The sequence below is a fragment of the Malaya genurostris genome, chromosome 2, assembly GCF_030247185.1.
Source record: "Malaya genurostris strain Urasoe2022 chromosome 2, Malgen_1.1, whole genome shotgun sequence".
Taxonomy (NCBI): Eukaryota; Metazoa; Arthropoda; class Insecta; order Diptera; family Culicidae; genus Malaya; species Malaya genurostris.
This window is the reverse complement of record NC_080571.1, coordinates 350,644,691-350,661,580: the sequence shown is the minus strand read 5'-3', so window position 1 is coordinate 350,661,580 and position 16,890 is coordinate 350,644,691. Positions and strand designations below refer to the sequence as shown.

The 16,890-nt window shown below is 37.5% G+C and overlaps 1 protein-coding gene across 1 annotated transcript in view; it reads right to left on the bottom strand.

The window, feature by feature from the left end:
* Positions 1-8,494: 8,494 nt before the first annotated feature.
* The window catches only part of LOC131432116 (uncharacterized), a 66,564-nt gene continuing 58,168 nt past the window's right edge, over positions 8,495-16,890 (bottom strand). The window contains exon 6 of the mRNA XM_058598206.1: positions 8,495-13,885. Coding sequence (XP_058454189.1) covers positions 13,734-13,885 — 152 coding nt within the window. The 3' untranslated portion in view covers positions 8,495-13,733. The remainder of the gene's footprint in view (positions 13,886-16,890) is intronic.

Below are 16,890 nucleotides of genomic sequence, written 5' to 3'. Positions count from 1 at the left end.
TCAAATTTCGAATAAAAACGGACAATTTTCTTTGAAAAATTAGTGCAACACTTCGAGACGGTATTGTAGATTTGAATTCATTGTGCGAAAGCAGACATTTATTTAAGAATCACTATCAAAAATTTATCATCGACAGTTCTGCAAATATTGCACTTGAACCAATACTACTGTTCTAAAGCTTGGGAAAAGTAAGGAACTCGTTTGTTGAGCATTCTGGTAGTCGAATTGTTGACATCAAATTGGTTGCTGTCAACCAAATGATTGGCGATTGAAAACTAACACAATCCAATTATACATATTTTCGAAAATTTGCTATGTTTAATCTATCACTTCAAACAATTTTCTTACTTTCGTAGTATATTTTTATTGCTGATCTTGGATTTCAAAATGACTCCAGACATCAATATTCAACATCTACTCATCATACCCGTTCCAAAAATACCCATATTGCATGGGTTTAGTTGAATTTTCATGAACCGAGAGCCACCATGTTGGATTTCAAAATGACTCCAGACACCCATATTCAACATCTACTCATCATACCCGTTCCAAAAATACCCATATTGCATGGTTTCAGATGAATTTTCATGAACCGAAAGCCGCCATCTTGGATTTCAAAATCACTTCAGACACCAATATTCAACATCTACTCATCGTACCCGTTCCAAAAATACCCATATTGCATGGTTTCAGATGAATTTTCATGATCCGAGAGCCGCCATCTTGGATTTCAAAATGACTCCAGACATCGATATTTAACATCTACTCATCATACCCGTTTCAAAAATATCCATATTGCCATGGGTTTAGATGAATTTTTACGAACCGAATTTCACTATCAACAATTTCAAATTACTTCAGACATCGAGATTCGACACCACCCATTCCAAAAATAATCATACTGCATGATAAGATTTGGTTGAAATTGATTTTCAAAACTTCACTCACCTCATTGAATATCACCATGTGATAGTGAAAATCTTTGCATGGCTGATAATTGTGAGAATGATTTTCAATGATGATAATTTATAATCATGTGTGAGTTTACGAAACATCACTATGGTGATATTGGACGGGGTGTGATATTTTCCATACTCACTTCGAGTGATCACAATTATCATTGATATTGTAGATAGTGATAATCGCTGTCGAAAATCGCGCATGATTTTCTGCAGCGGTGAGATTTGATTATTTGATATTTTCGCAACACTGATCGTGAGTTCAACAAATCAGAAAATTTTTGATTGAATCAATAGAGAGATTGTTCTGTAGAAGCACTAATGTCAAACTAATAGATTTTCCTTGCTTTGTAATGATTTAGCGCACATAATAAGTGGTCATTAGATATCAATTTTCAATATGATTATCATGATGGATTTATACTGCCATTTTATATTTCATATTCTGGAAAGAATGTTCAAATTTCCACGATCAGTATCAAATTAAAATTTAGGCGCCGTCTCTATAAGCAACCAAAAGTTCCACAGTACCTGACAGGCCCGTGTGGGGATTGTAGAGAGGGTTCAAGGGAGGATTCAAAAGAAGAAGCGGGGGTAGGAGTTCAAGAGAAGAGGGGGGGGGGGGGTTCAAGGAGGGAGGAGATTCAAGGGTGGGGTAGGCGCACAAATTTGAAGGAAAAGTCATGTTATTTGCACTTTTATATAACAGGTACTCTACATACATCTGCTTGGTGTGTAAAACGAGCATTTAAATTCATACAGTTACAGTCGAAACCAGAAAAATTCAAGCTAATTTAACATTAAGTCATTACAAATGAAATTTTCCGTCATTTGACAAAATAGGTCTTTATGAATTACATCGTATGAGGAATTAAGTCACCTCTAATATTCATTCTTTTGGTATGTAGGCTTCTAATTTCTTCTTACGTCTTTGTCATGATGATCGATGCTGTTAAGATGCCTTGAGTTTAACCGTTTGAAGATTCCTATAAAGCAATTCAGTGGCAAATAATGCATTTGTGAATTTAAAAGTTCAACGGCTTTCAATAGACCGGATCAAAGCTGCGTTTATTTGTGATAAGGAGTTCAATAGTATATGACACTTGTCCGTTTATTCCAGGTTTCGCGGTAGCACCCTCCATACGGTATATTTTCCTCAGGCGTCTTCTAGGTTCAGTACAAACAAGCATAAAACCATTAGAAGTAAATGACATATGATATTACAAACAACATAAAATCGTCGAAAAGCTTCACAGCCATAGCAATGCAAAATCGTGTTAGTGAAAGATAGTAATGAAATTTAATCAGTTCAATGGTTGTTCCAATAGAAATCCGTACTTAGAATTTGTGCACGGAACAATCGACGACAATAGTGCAATTTCCCGAAACATTGTAAATTTCTAATTGTATTAAAAAGTTCTGTGCACGAATTGCCCAAGACCAAAACCGGTTGGCGTTGCTTCTGTCCAGTTGTTAGAGTTAGAGTAGACAATTCTAAGCCGTTGCCGTTGGAAAGCAGTCAACCGTTGAACAAAACGGTCGATCGACGGAGGTGGCAACTGCTTAGCACACTAATGCCGTATTAGTACACATTCTGTGTTCGGCACTAATGGCAGTAAAATTATGTCAACCAACGTCGGGAGTCGGGCGTCCGGTCGGCTGCAAAAATCCCTGCAAATTGCACTTTACATGACGAAAGCAAAATTCCCATCCAGTAAATAGCCGGTGCAGAATCACATTCATTGCATTAGCTTCAAAGTGGATTAGCTGACCCGATTCAGCACCGGTTTGGCGTGGCAAAGAAGCTAGAACTGGTCCGCTTTTTACAAGTGCTTCTGCTAAAGCGCAAGACTTGCTGGAGTGAAAATTTTTATGGATTCCAAATACTTTCTACACCCACGGCGTCGTCGCTTTGATTGCCTTTTGCCGTGCACTCCAAGAAACGGTTTGCACTTACCAGCCATTATTATTGGGCTTTCCGCTTAAACTCGGAATGGTCGGAATTAAGCATTCATAGTTCATAATTTACTATCGAATGGTGAAAAGTTCTACAGTCCATCCGAACCCGCGTCGCACTGATAGGTCACCAAGGGTTTGCAGTTAGATTTTTTTTCTTCTCTCAACACGTTCGTACCGGAGCAAAACGGTAACGGGGGAAAAAAACCCCGACTATATAAGGACAATCAAGTGGCACCGGACCGGATTAAGTTGCAATGCTGAATGCGGTCAAAACTAGGGGATGTAATTAAAGGGTTTTTGCTGCGACAGCAGCAAATGTGGTCAAATGAATGCTGAGTGGCGAAAATAAAATGAGCAAAGTTGTTTAACCTGGAGAACCGGTGGGTTGGCACCGTGATGGAGGAATTCAGAACCCGGCTGGATAAGGTTCGGTCAGTTGGAAACGTAATCGGCCCGCCGTGGTTGTGGGTTCTTTTGGGTTTTAACGCTTTGGAAGTGAAGATGCTGAAAACTAACTTACCGTACTTTTTACAGTTTGACGGCTAGGCCTCGTCACAGTAGGCGTCAGTTCGGATAGAATAAAAACACTGAACGAAATTATTACTCAGTTTTTAGTATAGTATTTCTCAATAATAATGAAAGTTTTTTTGTTTGTTCGTTTAATTAAAACTTAAACACTTAACCGAGAACGGTTTCCCGGCGTACGCTAATGACTGATGTATTACCTCTTGTTCTCTATTTAGTTTGTTCTACAGTTTTCAACTTGATTTGTTTTTTGTGTGTGTTCGACCACCATTCTTGATTTCTTTTTTATTTTGATTTTTTGATTTGATATCATGGCACTCGTGTTGTCCTACCGCTTCTTTGATATTATAGCCTTCGTGTTTTTTTTTTGTTGTGGGAATTTACGATAGTAAATGTTGAGTTAAGCACGGTTTTAACAATGAGAAACAGTACAGAATTGTTTGGACTTTGCTTCGATGTGACGATATTGGCGCAAGGTTTTTTTTTTGTTTGTATGTTTTACTCTGATCCTGCTCTTTTTGTACGTGAATCATTAGTTTTCCGAATTTGAATCTGTTATTTTTTCGTTATAGTTAAAGCTTACTAATTTTACTACCCTTCGCCCGTTCGTTATTCTAGGGAGACCTTAAATACCCTTTCGATTCATTTCTGATATGAAAACAGTTTTATTTTATTTTTTTTTTGTTCACGATATGTTGCATATGTGATGTGTTTGCTTTTAAAAACAGTTCATTCACGGGGGACGGGAAGGGGAGGGGGATATCAATTTCCGCTTGTTTAAAGTCGCACTCTCGAAATACAATAAGCTTTGAAAAACGGTCTGTTTACGATTCGCCATGTTTGATAGAAACAGGGTTTAAAAAATGTACACATGCATATTGATGAGATTTAATTACATTCATAATTATTCCGTTTCAGCCTCGTCCCGCGTTCGTTTCGCGTCCAGGGGGGAGCACATTTCGGTACTTTATCGACACAGCAGAAACTAAAAGCTGGAAATTAATCGTTTCATCAAACCTATAAAATAGTGTGTGTGTTTCGGAGTAAAACCGCTTTTGTGTGTTCACGTGAGTAGATATGATAATACCTGATTAGAATGTACGGATAAATGCATTCCTCGGGGATCGAAAACACGCAGCTGCTGCACCAAATGCGGACGGAGATTGCGGTTGTTTTAGTTGATAATGGCGTCGGATCGTCGGGCGCAGAATGGGAGTAAATGGGATTTTTCGTTTCAATCTACGAAACCAAGGATGGGTGCTTACTTCGGGTAGAAGGATCATCAGTTGCTCACCAGGAGGAATGAATGCGTCGGTTGCGAAGTGCGGAGACATCATTTTGCCATAATCTATCACATAATTCATGTACAATCGGTTTATCGGCTTTCGCCACACGATTTTAATTGAATGACGAATGATGTTGGTGTGATATATGATAAAATATGCAGCGTTGAGTGGGTTTCCGATTGGCTCCGGTCATTTTTTGGTTGATTAAATTTGGTTTACAGCAAGCGGAAGGCGGAAAATAATTTCCACGAATTTACATCGATCGGGAGCCTTTCGAACCTTTTTCATTCGCAATCATGCAAATCGGTTGATTTTTTTTTCGTGGAGCTAATGTTAATGGATTTCATTTAATCCTCAAATTCAATTGAGCCGAAAAGAAAGCTGTTTGAATCGATCTATAGGAGCAATTTGGAACTTGTTTAAAAATGTACTTAAGGTTTTCACTTTTAATCATGAGTGTTTTCTCACTAGTTTTTGAGAATGTAGCTTTATTTGAACTTAAGGTGAAATGTAGCGGAATGCGAAAATCGCATTTTTGATCAATTATTCAAAAACTAGACCGATTTTCGAAAAACCAAAAACACTTAAGTTTTCGAAATCAAATTTATCATAACTAAGTATTCTTAGAATTTTGAAATTTTGCTTTGCCGAGCCGTAATTGGTTTTTGAAATGTATAAACGGTCACTGTTCCGTCCCACGGGGATGATTTTAGAACTGAGAAGTAGTGTTTGTAGCAGAATTTCACAAAGAATCTAAAAATGCAACTCAAAATTATAAAAGTTTAGCTAAAACAACCGAAAATTAAAAAAGTTTACATAAACTTTTCTGCATTTTTTTTATTGCTTGCGCGCTGCTGTTTCGTATTGAGGTGATGTGAGAAATGCACGGTGGGCTCGTGAGCAAAAATTAGATATAAAATAATGACGCGAATTTATGCATTGCATTATTATTGGGTTTTGTGTTGAAATAAAAACGAGTTGAATACAATAAAATGGGTATTGTAAGAAATCTTTTATTTTCTAAGTAGCTGTCATTTATAATGCTCCAACTCTGTTGAGTTCAATGCATTGATGTTGCTGAAGCAATAATGCTTGGCTGTGTAATATCGTAAAATAGGTATTATTTTAGATTGCAGCAATTTTTATAGCAAAGCTAAAACTTCAACATTGACAAGCTACTATACAAACAAAGTGATAAACATTGAGGGTCAGCTTTGAGCCAGTCAACATGGAAAACTTATTGGAATTCATTGGTTTTTCAATTATTATGAATACAACGAATCAACGCTTGATTTTGCTTTCAAAACTTCATGGTACGATGAACTATTAGTTATAATTGGAATGTTTTCCAATAATGTAATCTAAGAAATTATTAAACTATTGATGATTTCTGGCACCGGACGCCAGAGGCTGTTTGGTCTTCGGTTCATTATCGTTGAAACAGACATTTCTAGACTCATCATGCTATATAATTCCGAAAGTCGCTTCCGAAAAAAAGTTAATGGTGAATACTTTTACGTAAATTCTATCTCATCGGCGGGAAGGGCCTGGTGAACGACTGGCAAATATATCGAAAATACTTGAATGTTCTCTTGTCTTCAATCGTTCTCTTGAAGAAGAATCCATGCTTGCTACTAAGCTACATGGTTAGCAAGTGAGTCAATACATGTACATATAACCTCATGTTAGTCATTCATAATTACTCATGATTTATAGCTCTAGTGTAAGAGTAATCACTAACAATAATGATTGAATTAGCATATATTCAAAGTGTGAAGAATTCAAAACTGCATTTGCAACGTCCATTTTTTTACAAGCCAATATAACGAGAGGTAAGCCCACTGCGCTCAATCACTGAAAAAAGTTCTTGTTTCTATGTGTCCGTTTTTCTTGGTACGCTTTGTGCGACGGTTCGTTCAACTGAAGCGGATAAAATTTTGCGCGCATTTTATGACGCTACATTTCACCTTAAGGCCAAAACAATCAGTGAATGAAAACCGAATTATAGATCCTTGAGATTCTATGCCTGTGAGTACTAATTTGAAATACCATTGAATTTCATCATTATTACACACAGCACAGTAAAACAGACGTAATAATACAAACATGTATTTCGGATGTTAATTACATTCTTATTCAGTGATACTATTTAAAAGTCTATTAACAGTCACTTAACATTCCATTAACAGTCCCAGTTACAATTTGTAACTAGTTTCAAAATCACCTTTCGTGTTCCGAATAAACTTAGTTGATTCTGCAAATTTTCGAAATTAATTCTTCGAGAATGTTGGTTACCTTAACCTTTCAGTTGTGTTGGGGTTTATGATGGAAGGTGCTGAACTCGTTCACTCAGCTTTCCATAATCGAAGTCAGTGCGTTTCCTCTAATACGACGAAACAGCCGATTTTCGATCAAAATGTGTCTCGTGCGAATCGAACGGCGCATAAAACAAATCCAAACAAACAGTCCAGCCACTGATGTACATAACATATTGTTTGAAAAGTCCCGGGACTGGCCCACAGATGACGTTTGTAGTGTCAAACTAGCTAGATCAGATGATTTGCGTCAAATTTTCACGTCAATCGCACCACAAACAATAAACCTACCGCAATTTACATGTGACCTTACTTATTCATTTTTAAAAAAACTTATTTTACTTTTTTTATTTATGACTCCTGGTCAGTCAGTAATTTTCACTTTTTCGGTTTTTAACTAGAAATAATGGGAGCAGAAAGAATATGAAATTATTGAGCCATAGTACTTAAGGAAGAGCAAGAATGTGAAGATAAAGTGCCTTTGCCTTTACTTTCTGACATTTCAGAGAATCGGATGATTCGCTAAGATGCCGATTCCTCTGGTAGAAGGTAAAAGTTTAGATACGAGAAGCTTTCTGCTTACTCTAATGACCCTTGTCACGTCTCGCTTTTCTGCACTTTATCTTCACATCCTTGCTCTTCCTTGAGTACCATGGTTCTATTCTTTCTCCTCTCATTAGCCGTATCCGATGTTGTTAATAAAGATGACGAAATAATCCGTAAAATTACTAAGGTTGTTAAGGAAACGAGAAAAACTAAATATACCCTTCATTTTGAGCTCAAGAAGGCATATAGAGCTCCCCTCTGGAGTTGTACTAGATGGGCTGGGAGATACAAAATGGTGAAGTCAATCGTGAAGCAAGAAGCTTTCTATGTTGAATTAGCTATACAGTTTGAAAATGTTGGTATGTATTCGAGAGTATGTATATCATAGATTGAATAGCAGCTAATCATTCGTTTTTCAGCATTCTCGTCAGAGGACTGGAGATTCATGAAACATTTTATTACCGCTTTCACACCGGTGTATAAATTGACCAAATATCTACAAAACCACCACGTTCCATTGAATGATTTTTATATACAATGGTTAAATTTGATGCGGACCATCGAGCATGACCGTTTTGTATTCCACTTCTTAAAGCTCTTAAAAGTCGTTTGACAAAACTGTAGGAAAATATGGCATTTAAGGCATCTATTTATTTAGATCCTCGTTTCAACTTTTTAGGTTCAACAATATTTTCATCTATAGAGGAAAGGTTTGCGGTTCAGGTAAACATAATACAATAAATTATAAATAAATATATATATATATATATATATATATATATATATATATATATATATATATATATATATATATATATATATATATATATATATATATATATATATATATATATATATATATATATATATATATATATATATATATATATATATTATACTGCGAACTATGCTGTATAGTAAAAAATTCACAATTATGTTACAGGGTTTTATAACTGAAACGTGGATGCGTATCAACCGGCTGAATCCAAATACTTTTTCTAAGTTAGTAGCAGCAAGTTTTGTTCAAGAGCAAGTTGTCCTTCCAGAAATGGTGGATATGGACCGTTACATGACTGATTTATTTGGTGGTTCTTCAGCAATGGAATCTGCCTCTTCGAGTGAATTATCTTTTAAAACTCAAATGGAGGAACTAGTTACTGAATCTCGCCAACCGCTCAATTATGATGTGTTCAAGCATTGGACTTTAAGAAAACAAACACATCGTGAACTTTACGAAGTAGCCATGGTAGTTTTTGCTGTGCCAGCTACGCAGGTTTCTGATTATATCTCCAGAATTGAAAGTCTTGGGTCTTTGGACTAGATCAGTGGCCTTCCAAACAATCCAATCGTAATCCGTTAGCGCCATACGTGGAAAAGTGCACACGCACAACTTTATCTTGTCTTTGGGGCTCCGACCAGTAGTTGATTAGCAATTCTTTTTCTTTTCTTATATATAAAGGTCAGAGCTTAAAATTGTCACGCATTCTCAATGAAAGAAACCATTTCAGCAGTTCAATGTTTTACTGTCTCATTCGTAAATGACCGACACCAGAACAAATGAAGAGAGACGAAGCATTGTCGTTTCTCATCGAAAAAATGAGAGAGCATGATTGCCAACGTCATTCTTTCCTCTGTGACAAGACGAAACCAAACTAACATCTTCAGGTAGCAACAGCAGAATTTCAATTCTCATTCTTTCATCGATGTATTGAAAAAATGTGACGCTTGGCTATAAAAAGCGACAAAAATATGGCAAATCGAAGTAATTACATCTCAGAACTTCTTTGGAAACCAATACTACTACAAATTCTAGCACCAACAGTTAAAACTTATTGTGAAACCTTTTTCTGTCGTTTTCAATTCTCACAGCTTTGGTTGAATATCGACACTGCATACTATGGGAGTTTCACTGAAAACTGCAAATGACTGAAAGGGCAAATGAAAGAAAAACACAATTTTGAAACTACTGTCCCGCTTATGTCATTGACTGGACATGGATTTCGTTCTCAGCGTTTGCAAGCGAAGCTGAGAGTGAACATAATTTCTTGTCATTTTCGTCTATTTTTCAGTCAATGAAAATGACTTTTTTTAGCTCTGATATAGGTAAAATGTAATAAATCTTCCAAATTGGTCTCAAAACTGTCCCAATTTGTACATAGTGGAGATGGTCCATTGCAATCCGACGTACTAGTTTTCTTCAAAGTTTCAAGATTTTTGAAGTATTTCACAGAAAGGCATCATTACATTTACGAGTGAGGCTTCATTGAACCTCTAGGAGGATTACGACACAATATTAATTTGATGCTCTCATTGAATACGTAGTGAAATTCGATGTAAAGAAACATTATGTTTCAATATCTGAAAATAAAACAGTACTAAATATTTCGGCTATTTTATGTTGAATCAAAGAAACCTATAATGAAAGAACTGAAATATAAATTGATTAATTTTATGACGCTATTAAAAAAGTCATCGGAATCAATTTTTATTGGTTCAAATGAAAATTTCAATTTTTGTGCTGTCTAATTTTTATCGTATATATCAATCGCATCGGCAATCAATGAGCGTCCCGGTGAGTATAATATCAAGAGAATTTAAGTTATGACAGATCGGCTCTCAGACACTCAATATATGATGATTGGTAGAGCCTGGTTGGCAGCAGTCCAGTGACATAAACTTTCCAATCTTCGTCGCGCAAAGTTGCTCGTTGATAGTGAGATTTTGCAGCTCTGGTACCGGCTGAGGCTGGTCAAAATACATAGATAATAATGCCTTTAAAGTGAGTGTGTAAAGGGCCCGGCACTCGAAGTGTAACCAATTGAAAAGGCCATAAATTCAGTTTGGAAAATTACTTTTACTTAATTCAAAGTACAAAATGTGTAAAAATAATACAAAATTCAGAATCAATTCACTTTTGCTCGATATGACCACCTTTTACCTTGACTTGATGACTTGAGAGAGCGAAGGAGTTGCTTCGTTTGGCCGAATGTGACTTGCAGGTATTTTGGCCCACTCGCGGACAATAACTTTTTTCAGCGCCTCGAGACTGGTGTATCTTTTAGTTCGGGTGGTCATATCGAGCAAAAGTGAATTGATTCTGAATTTTGTATTATTTTTACACTTTTTGTACTTTGAATTAAATAAAAGTAATTTTCCAAACTGAATTTATAGCCTTTTTAATTGGTTACACTTCGAGTGCCGGACCCTGTATAGTGCCTAACGAATTGTCATCGCCGTTTCAGTGACAGTTGTTTTTGTTTTCGTATTATTCACACTCGAAAATGACTGTTTATGTGCCCAATTCTCGCCATTTGCAGGAAGTTTTACTATTCTGTTGCAATTCGAAAAAAATGCGAGCTCTTAAAACCGGGTGAAACCATCACAGGAGATCGCTACCGAGCGCAACTGATGCGCCTTAGTGGCGCGCTATAAGAAAAGCGGCCACAATATATAGAGCGACATGCCAAAGTCATCCTCCAACACGACAATGCTCGGCCGCACGTCGCAAAAGTGGTCAAAAAGTACCTGGAAACGCTGAAATGGTGGGTTTTGCCCCACCCGCTGTATTCCCCAGATGACGCCACTTCTGACTTCCACCTATTCCGTTCGAAGGAACACGGCCTGGCAGATCAACATTTTCAATCCTTCGAAGAGTTGGAAAAATGGATTGCTTCATGGATAGCGTCAAAAAAGGACTCCTTTTTTCGAGCCGGGATCCGAAAATTGTCGGAAAAAACGTAAAAAACTTTTCAGAAAAATGTTTAGGAATTCACAATAGTTTCTCAAAGTTGACATTCCGTATTCTGAACGGTTTGGTAGTATCCCTTAAAAATCTATGAAGGCAAAGCAGCTGTTTTTGCGGATAGTATTGCACAAATAATTCCTCCATAGCTGCTACGTAATAACTAGTTTATAGTTTAGCTGAATTTCATCATTATAAGAACTGTTATTTGACGAAAACGTTGAGGAGAACATTATTTTCCTTTTCTTTCTCAAGTTTCAAGAATTTTCTTCTTGAACTTGATGAGAATTGCAATATAAGAAAATATGCGAAATCTCTTTTTGAAACTTTCAGATCTGGCTGCTGATGAGAACTTATTAAAACTTTTCGGAAAACGTTCAAAAGTTCAAACAGCTCCAAAATTGTTGGGCGCATCATGGAACATTAGTTTTTCCAATTTAATGTAATTTTATCACCATCTAAAAGAAACACCAAAAAAATCCGAAAATACACCAATTATCGATCATCATTCGGAGAAAACCGGCGCACCTTTCTTTTCCGATCCGGCAGTCACATCATCATTCCAATAATTTTCTTTTCCTAGAATTCATATTTTCTCAAGGACAACTCGATTAACGCTTCAGTGCCCAGCCAATTCAGGAAGTGTGAATGACTGAAACAACAGCCAGGGTTTCGGCTGGTTTCAACGGAATTGAGCTCAGTCCGGGCCAGGTCTGGTGAAAACGTCTTCGAGCAAGAGAAATGAAAAAAAAAAAACGATGATCCTTATTTAAACAGTGTGGAACCAAACTTTGGTTACCTGGTCGGGAGAGCTCGTCGGCAGTCGCTTACGATGTAAAGCAGACTGCACAAAAAAAAACGTGCAAGCGTAGTAGGCGCCCCCGGTAAATCGAAATAAGGAAGCCCTAAACCGTGTCGAATAAATAACGTCATCATTTGTTTCGATAACGAGGAGTAGGCAAGCAGTAGCCAGTCATCCTAGCCTACTTCGATGGTGCTATATTTTTTGGTTCACGTGGCGTTGATGATATGCGGAAAAACAAATTGACGCGGTTCGCGTTCTCTTTTCTTCGTTAACTGACTGCTGATGCTGATTACTGCTTTTGAATGGTGGCAAAAATGTTACTGATCGTGACGCCGATACAGCCGATCCCGGTGGGGGAGGGGTGGTGCAAATGGTTTGCTTAACATTCGTCCCACGCTGAACCCATTTTGTTTCGATCGACCGTAGCATAGCTGCACGAAAATAAAAGGCTTTACAGATAATATCTCTCCCCCGCACCCACACACCTCAATTCTCCGTGCCGGCTTGAGGTCCATGTTTTGGCTATTGTCCTGTCCTATCCTGCAACCTCAAAGGATTCTACATGCACGTGCGGTTCGGTTTATTGTGTGATTATTAGTGGCTTGACTTCACGTTGATGTGGGCTCAACCATTAGCAACCGTTTTCAATATTTATCCGGTAAGCGGTTATCGACAGTACGATGTCAAATTTAATTTTAGGATTCCCATTCTGACATCCTGCTCGACATGTTTTTTTGTATCGTACGTGTATTTGTGTGAGGGGCATGGTTGCTTACCTGGAATTATGGTGAGCCCGCGTTCTGAAACCAGGAGGGTTCGTGTGGCACCGATTTTGACATTTTGAATCGTGCTCGAATGAAACAACAACGAATCGGTTTCGGTGGGTGTGGGAATGGGGCAGTAGGGTAGAACGGGGCATGCCTATTTCCTGATTTCGTGCACGTTTACTGTGCGCCTTCTGTGCGTGTGGCTGAAAAAGGGAACAGTCTGAAACACCCCATGGTTCGAGTGGTGGCTCAAAGTATAGCAAAGCAAGTCTATTTATAGACTTTGTTGAAATGATAATACTATTTGACTAAATGAAGGAAAAGCATATCGTTTTCGACTGCTGTCTATTGTGTATCGGAACCGAAATGGAATGAAGATATTGGCCTGAATGAAATAATTAGTTTCCAGCCTGTTGCTACTTTCGACGCGAATTCGAACGCTCCCGCCACTTTCAATGAAATTAATTCAACGCGTCGTTTTGGTTGCAGATATAAATAAATCGTTATCCTATTCATTTATTTATGCGATCCAGTCACAAATATTATCCTTATTCTCAATCACTATCTTTTTTTTTCGATTCTACATTTATCTGAGTTTGAATTATTTAAATTTCTTACAGCTTATTTATTTAAAACAACAGGATACTCTCACATCGTACTCATTCAACGATTTACGCACAGCGACCTTACCTAAAAGTTGGCCAGCACGGATAATGACTCACTTCGGCCCATTTTGATTAGCATAGTTTTAAGGTTAAAATTTTGGTTTTGATTTCCGTACTCCAATCAATGTTTGTAAAATAACCTAGCAAATACCGGCGGTTTCTAGTTACCTCAGAGCAAACTGACTGTCGAAAATACGGCGATTTGTGCTACTTCCCGTTGACGCGAACGATGTTAGCAGTGTGACTGACAGTGCGAGCAGGGCTGCTAGAAGTGAACTGCTACTACTGCTGCTTCGACTGGGTGCACTGCTGTTGGCTGCGAAATAAAAGGAGATGAATTTCATATTAGCTGGGGTTGGGGTGAGGTATGATATTTTCTGATTCGGCAATGTAAATATAAAGGGAAAGTCGATAAAAATACACGCTGGAACGTTTATATTTCTGTCGAAATATTAATGGCTGGCACGAAAGTCTGGGAGGTTTCATTTCTCTTCCTATTTGAAATGCAACTTGAATAAATGATGGACATCGAAACTAAACATTGTGAAAGAAAACAGTTTTAAAGATTGTTTCGTTTGAAAAATTTATTAATAATACGTATTCTTGGTTCAATTATGCAATAAGTTTGGCCAAAAAGCTAAGCAAAAACTCGCACGAAACTGAAGCTTTAAATTTGTAGTATTTTCATGAATACGAAGTATCTTATGATAGACAAGCACACTTTCTAGCCAGAATGTGCAGCAACTGTGGCTTTGACGAAAATTCGAACAGTAAATTAACCGATCTCTCCGCTTTATTTCGGAAAATCGGAAACACAAAAAAACGGTCAACTACCTTATTTTAAAGACTGGGTGATAACCAATATAAAGAAAGACCCAGCAAAATTAAGCTAAAATAGTAACAATTGTGGAACGACAAACCGAATCTAAAGTGCAGCGAGGAGTAACTAAAAGCTGAAATAATTATGAAAACAAGCACTAGGTTGTCGTTAGATACGAATCTGTATCGTCACTCTGATATAAATTAAGGAATGAATTGTAAAGAGCAAACAGAGTTAAAAGAGTGGAAAAATATAATGAAGAATTGAAAACATTTGAAGGAACTCAACGAGAAAAAAATGAAAAACGAATTAAATAAATGAAAAAAATACAAAGAGTAAAACGAGTTAATAACACGAAAAAGTTAAAATGCAAGAAATTAAATTGTAGGAAAAGAGTTTGAAGCAAAAGGAGGTTTGTAGCGAAAAGAGATTTGATGTAAAAAGATGCATGAAGTGAAAACCGTTTGAAGTAGAAAGAGATTAGAACCAACAGAGTTTGGAATCGAAAGAGAATATATAATAAAAGAATAGAAAAGTACACTGAGTTTGGAGTAGAACGAATTTGGACCAAAACAGTGTGGAGTAAAATCCGATTGGATTAAAAAATTGAGAATCAATAGAGTTTGAAGCAAAAGAAATGTTGGAATGCCAAATATTTCGAGTAAAAAGAGTTTTGAGCAAAAATCATTTGGAGTAGAAAAAGTGTGTTTAGAGTTAAAAAAAAATGTCGAAGTTTTGTTCCAAATATTTTGGTGTTAAGACAATTAGAAATGTCGGCGAATGGCCGCAACTAGGCTAAAGCCGGGTAAGGAGTGTATCGGAAAGTAGTTAGCAAAATTGATTATTGAATAAAAAGCAAAAAAAAAACATATTTTGACATCAGTTTTCGACATATTGTACAAAAATTACATTTTTATGCATTTCACTGATTATATTGAAGAAAACCTTAGTTTCTGTGAAACGCTAGCACATTGGACTTGACATTCTTCATTAAATTCTGCACAGTTACTTTTGTGACTTTCCTGGTGGCAGCAGTCCAGTTTTTTTTGAACTGCTGCATGTTTTGGGACACTGTACCTTCCTTCCAAAAGTGCCGCTTGACAATTGCCCAATACCTTTCCATTGGCCGAAGATCCGGGCAGTTCGGTGGGTTGATGTCCTTTTCCACGAATTGTACATTATTTTTTAACAACCACCGTAGAACGGAGTTGGCGTAGTGGGCTGGAGCCAAATCCGGCCAGAAGAGAGGAGGAGCCTTATGCTTTCTGTACAGTGGCAGCATTCTCTTCTTCAAACATTCTTCCTCGTACACCTTGGCGTTAATTGTGCCCTTCGTGGAGAAAATCGACGACCGCAAACCACAGGTACAAATTGCTTGCCAGACCAACACCTTCTGCCCAAACTTTTCCATCGCCACCGTGGTGTCAGCGTCTTCCAGGTCCTGGTACACCGATCTCGCATAATATTGCGGTCCGGGCAGCGCTCGAGAGTCTTCCTTGGCGTAGGTTTCCTCGTCGATCAGGATGCATCCGTCTTTAATCTGTAGAATCCGGTTATACAGTTTTCGCGCTCTTTTTTTCAATTTAATAACATATTTTAAGGCACATTGCGTTAAGCTATAAGATGCCGAGGGCATATGTTTAAACTACTTAAACTAGAATTTTTTTTATTTTCACACCATATGATTTTGATGGAGGAGATCAGCTTTGGGAGATCTAATTTTCGCGCTCTTGTTTTGGCCTGAACTTGCTGTACCAGGGCACCTTCTGTTTCTTGTACGTTTTCAGGGAGTTTCGAACTTTGATCCGTAGAATCATCCCGATGCTGGTGTTGAACTGCTTGGCCAAATCCCGCGTCGACGCCGATGGGTTTTTCCTGATGTACTCAACCACATTTAAGTCCCGGCCGGACTGGTTGGGACCCGTTTTCCTACCGGATCGGGGCAAATCCTTCATGGAAAGGGTCTTCCCGAACTTCTCGATAATATTTTTGACACTGGTGTGGTGCACTTTCACCCGTTTTGCAATTTCGTTGTACGTGACACCACTCTCTGAGCACCAAGTTTGCAGAATTTTTTTTCGCGTTTCCGGATCAATTCGACTCATCATTGAAACGATAAACCGTACCGAAACCAATCGATTGCGCAGCTGTTATGGACATGTAAACAAACATGTCACCGCAAAACATGCTGCAAAAAATTAAGCCATTTCAGAGTAATAACTGTTTGAATATTGTTAACTATTTATCGATACACTCCTAATAAATAAACGATATGAAAAAAATCGGAGTTAGAAGTGTTGGGAATTCAAGGAGTTTAGAGTTAGCATAATTTGAAGTAAAATAAAGTTTTGGTGAAGAAGTATTGGTGTAAAAAGTATTAGGAGTGAACCGATTTTGGTGGTCTGGAGTAAACCGAGTTCAGAGTTGAAACAGTTTAGAGCGAGCAGAGTTCTGAGAAAAAGTAAACTAAACTGTTTTACTGCAAAACCTTTTCACTAAAG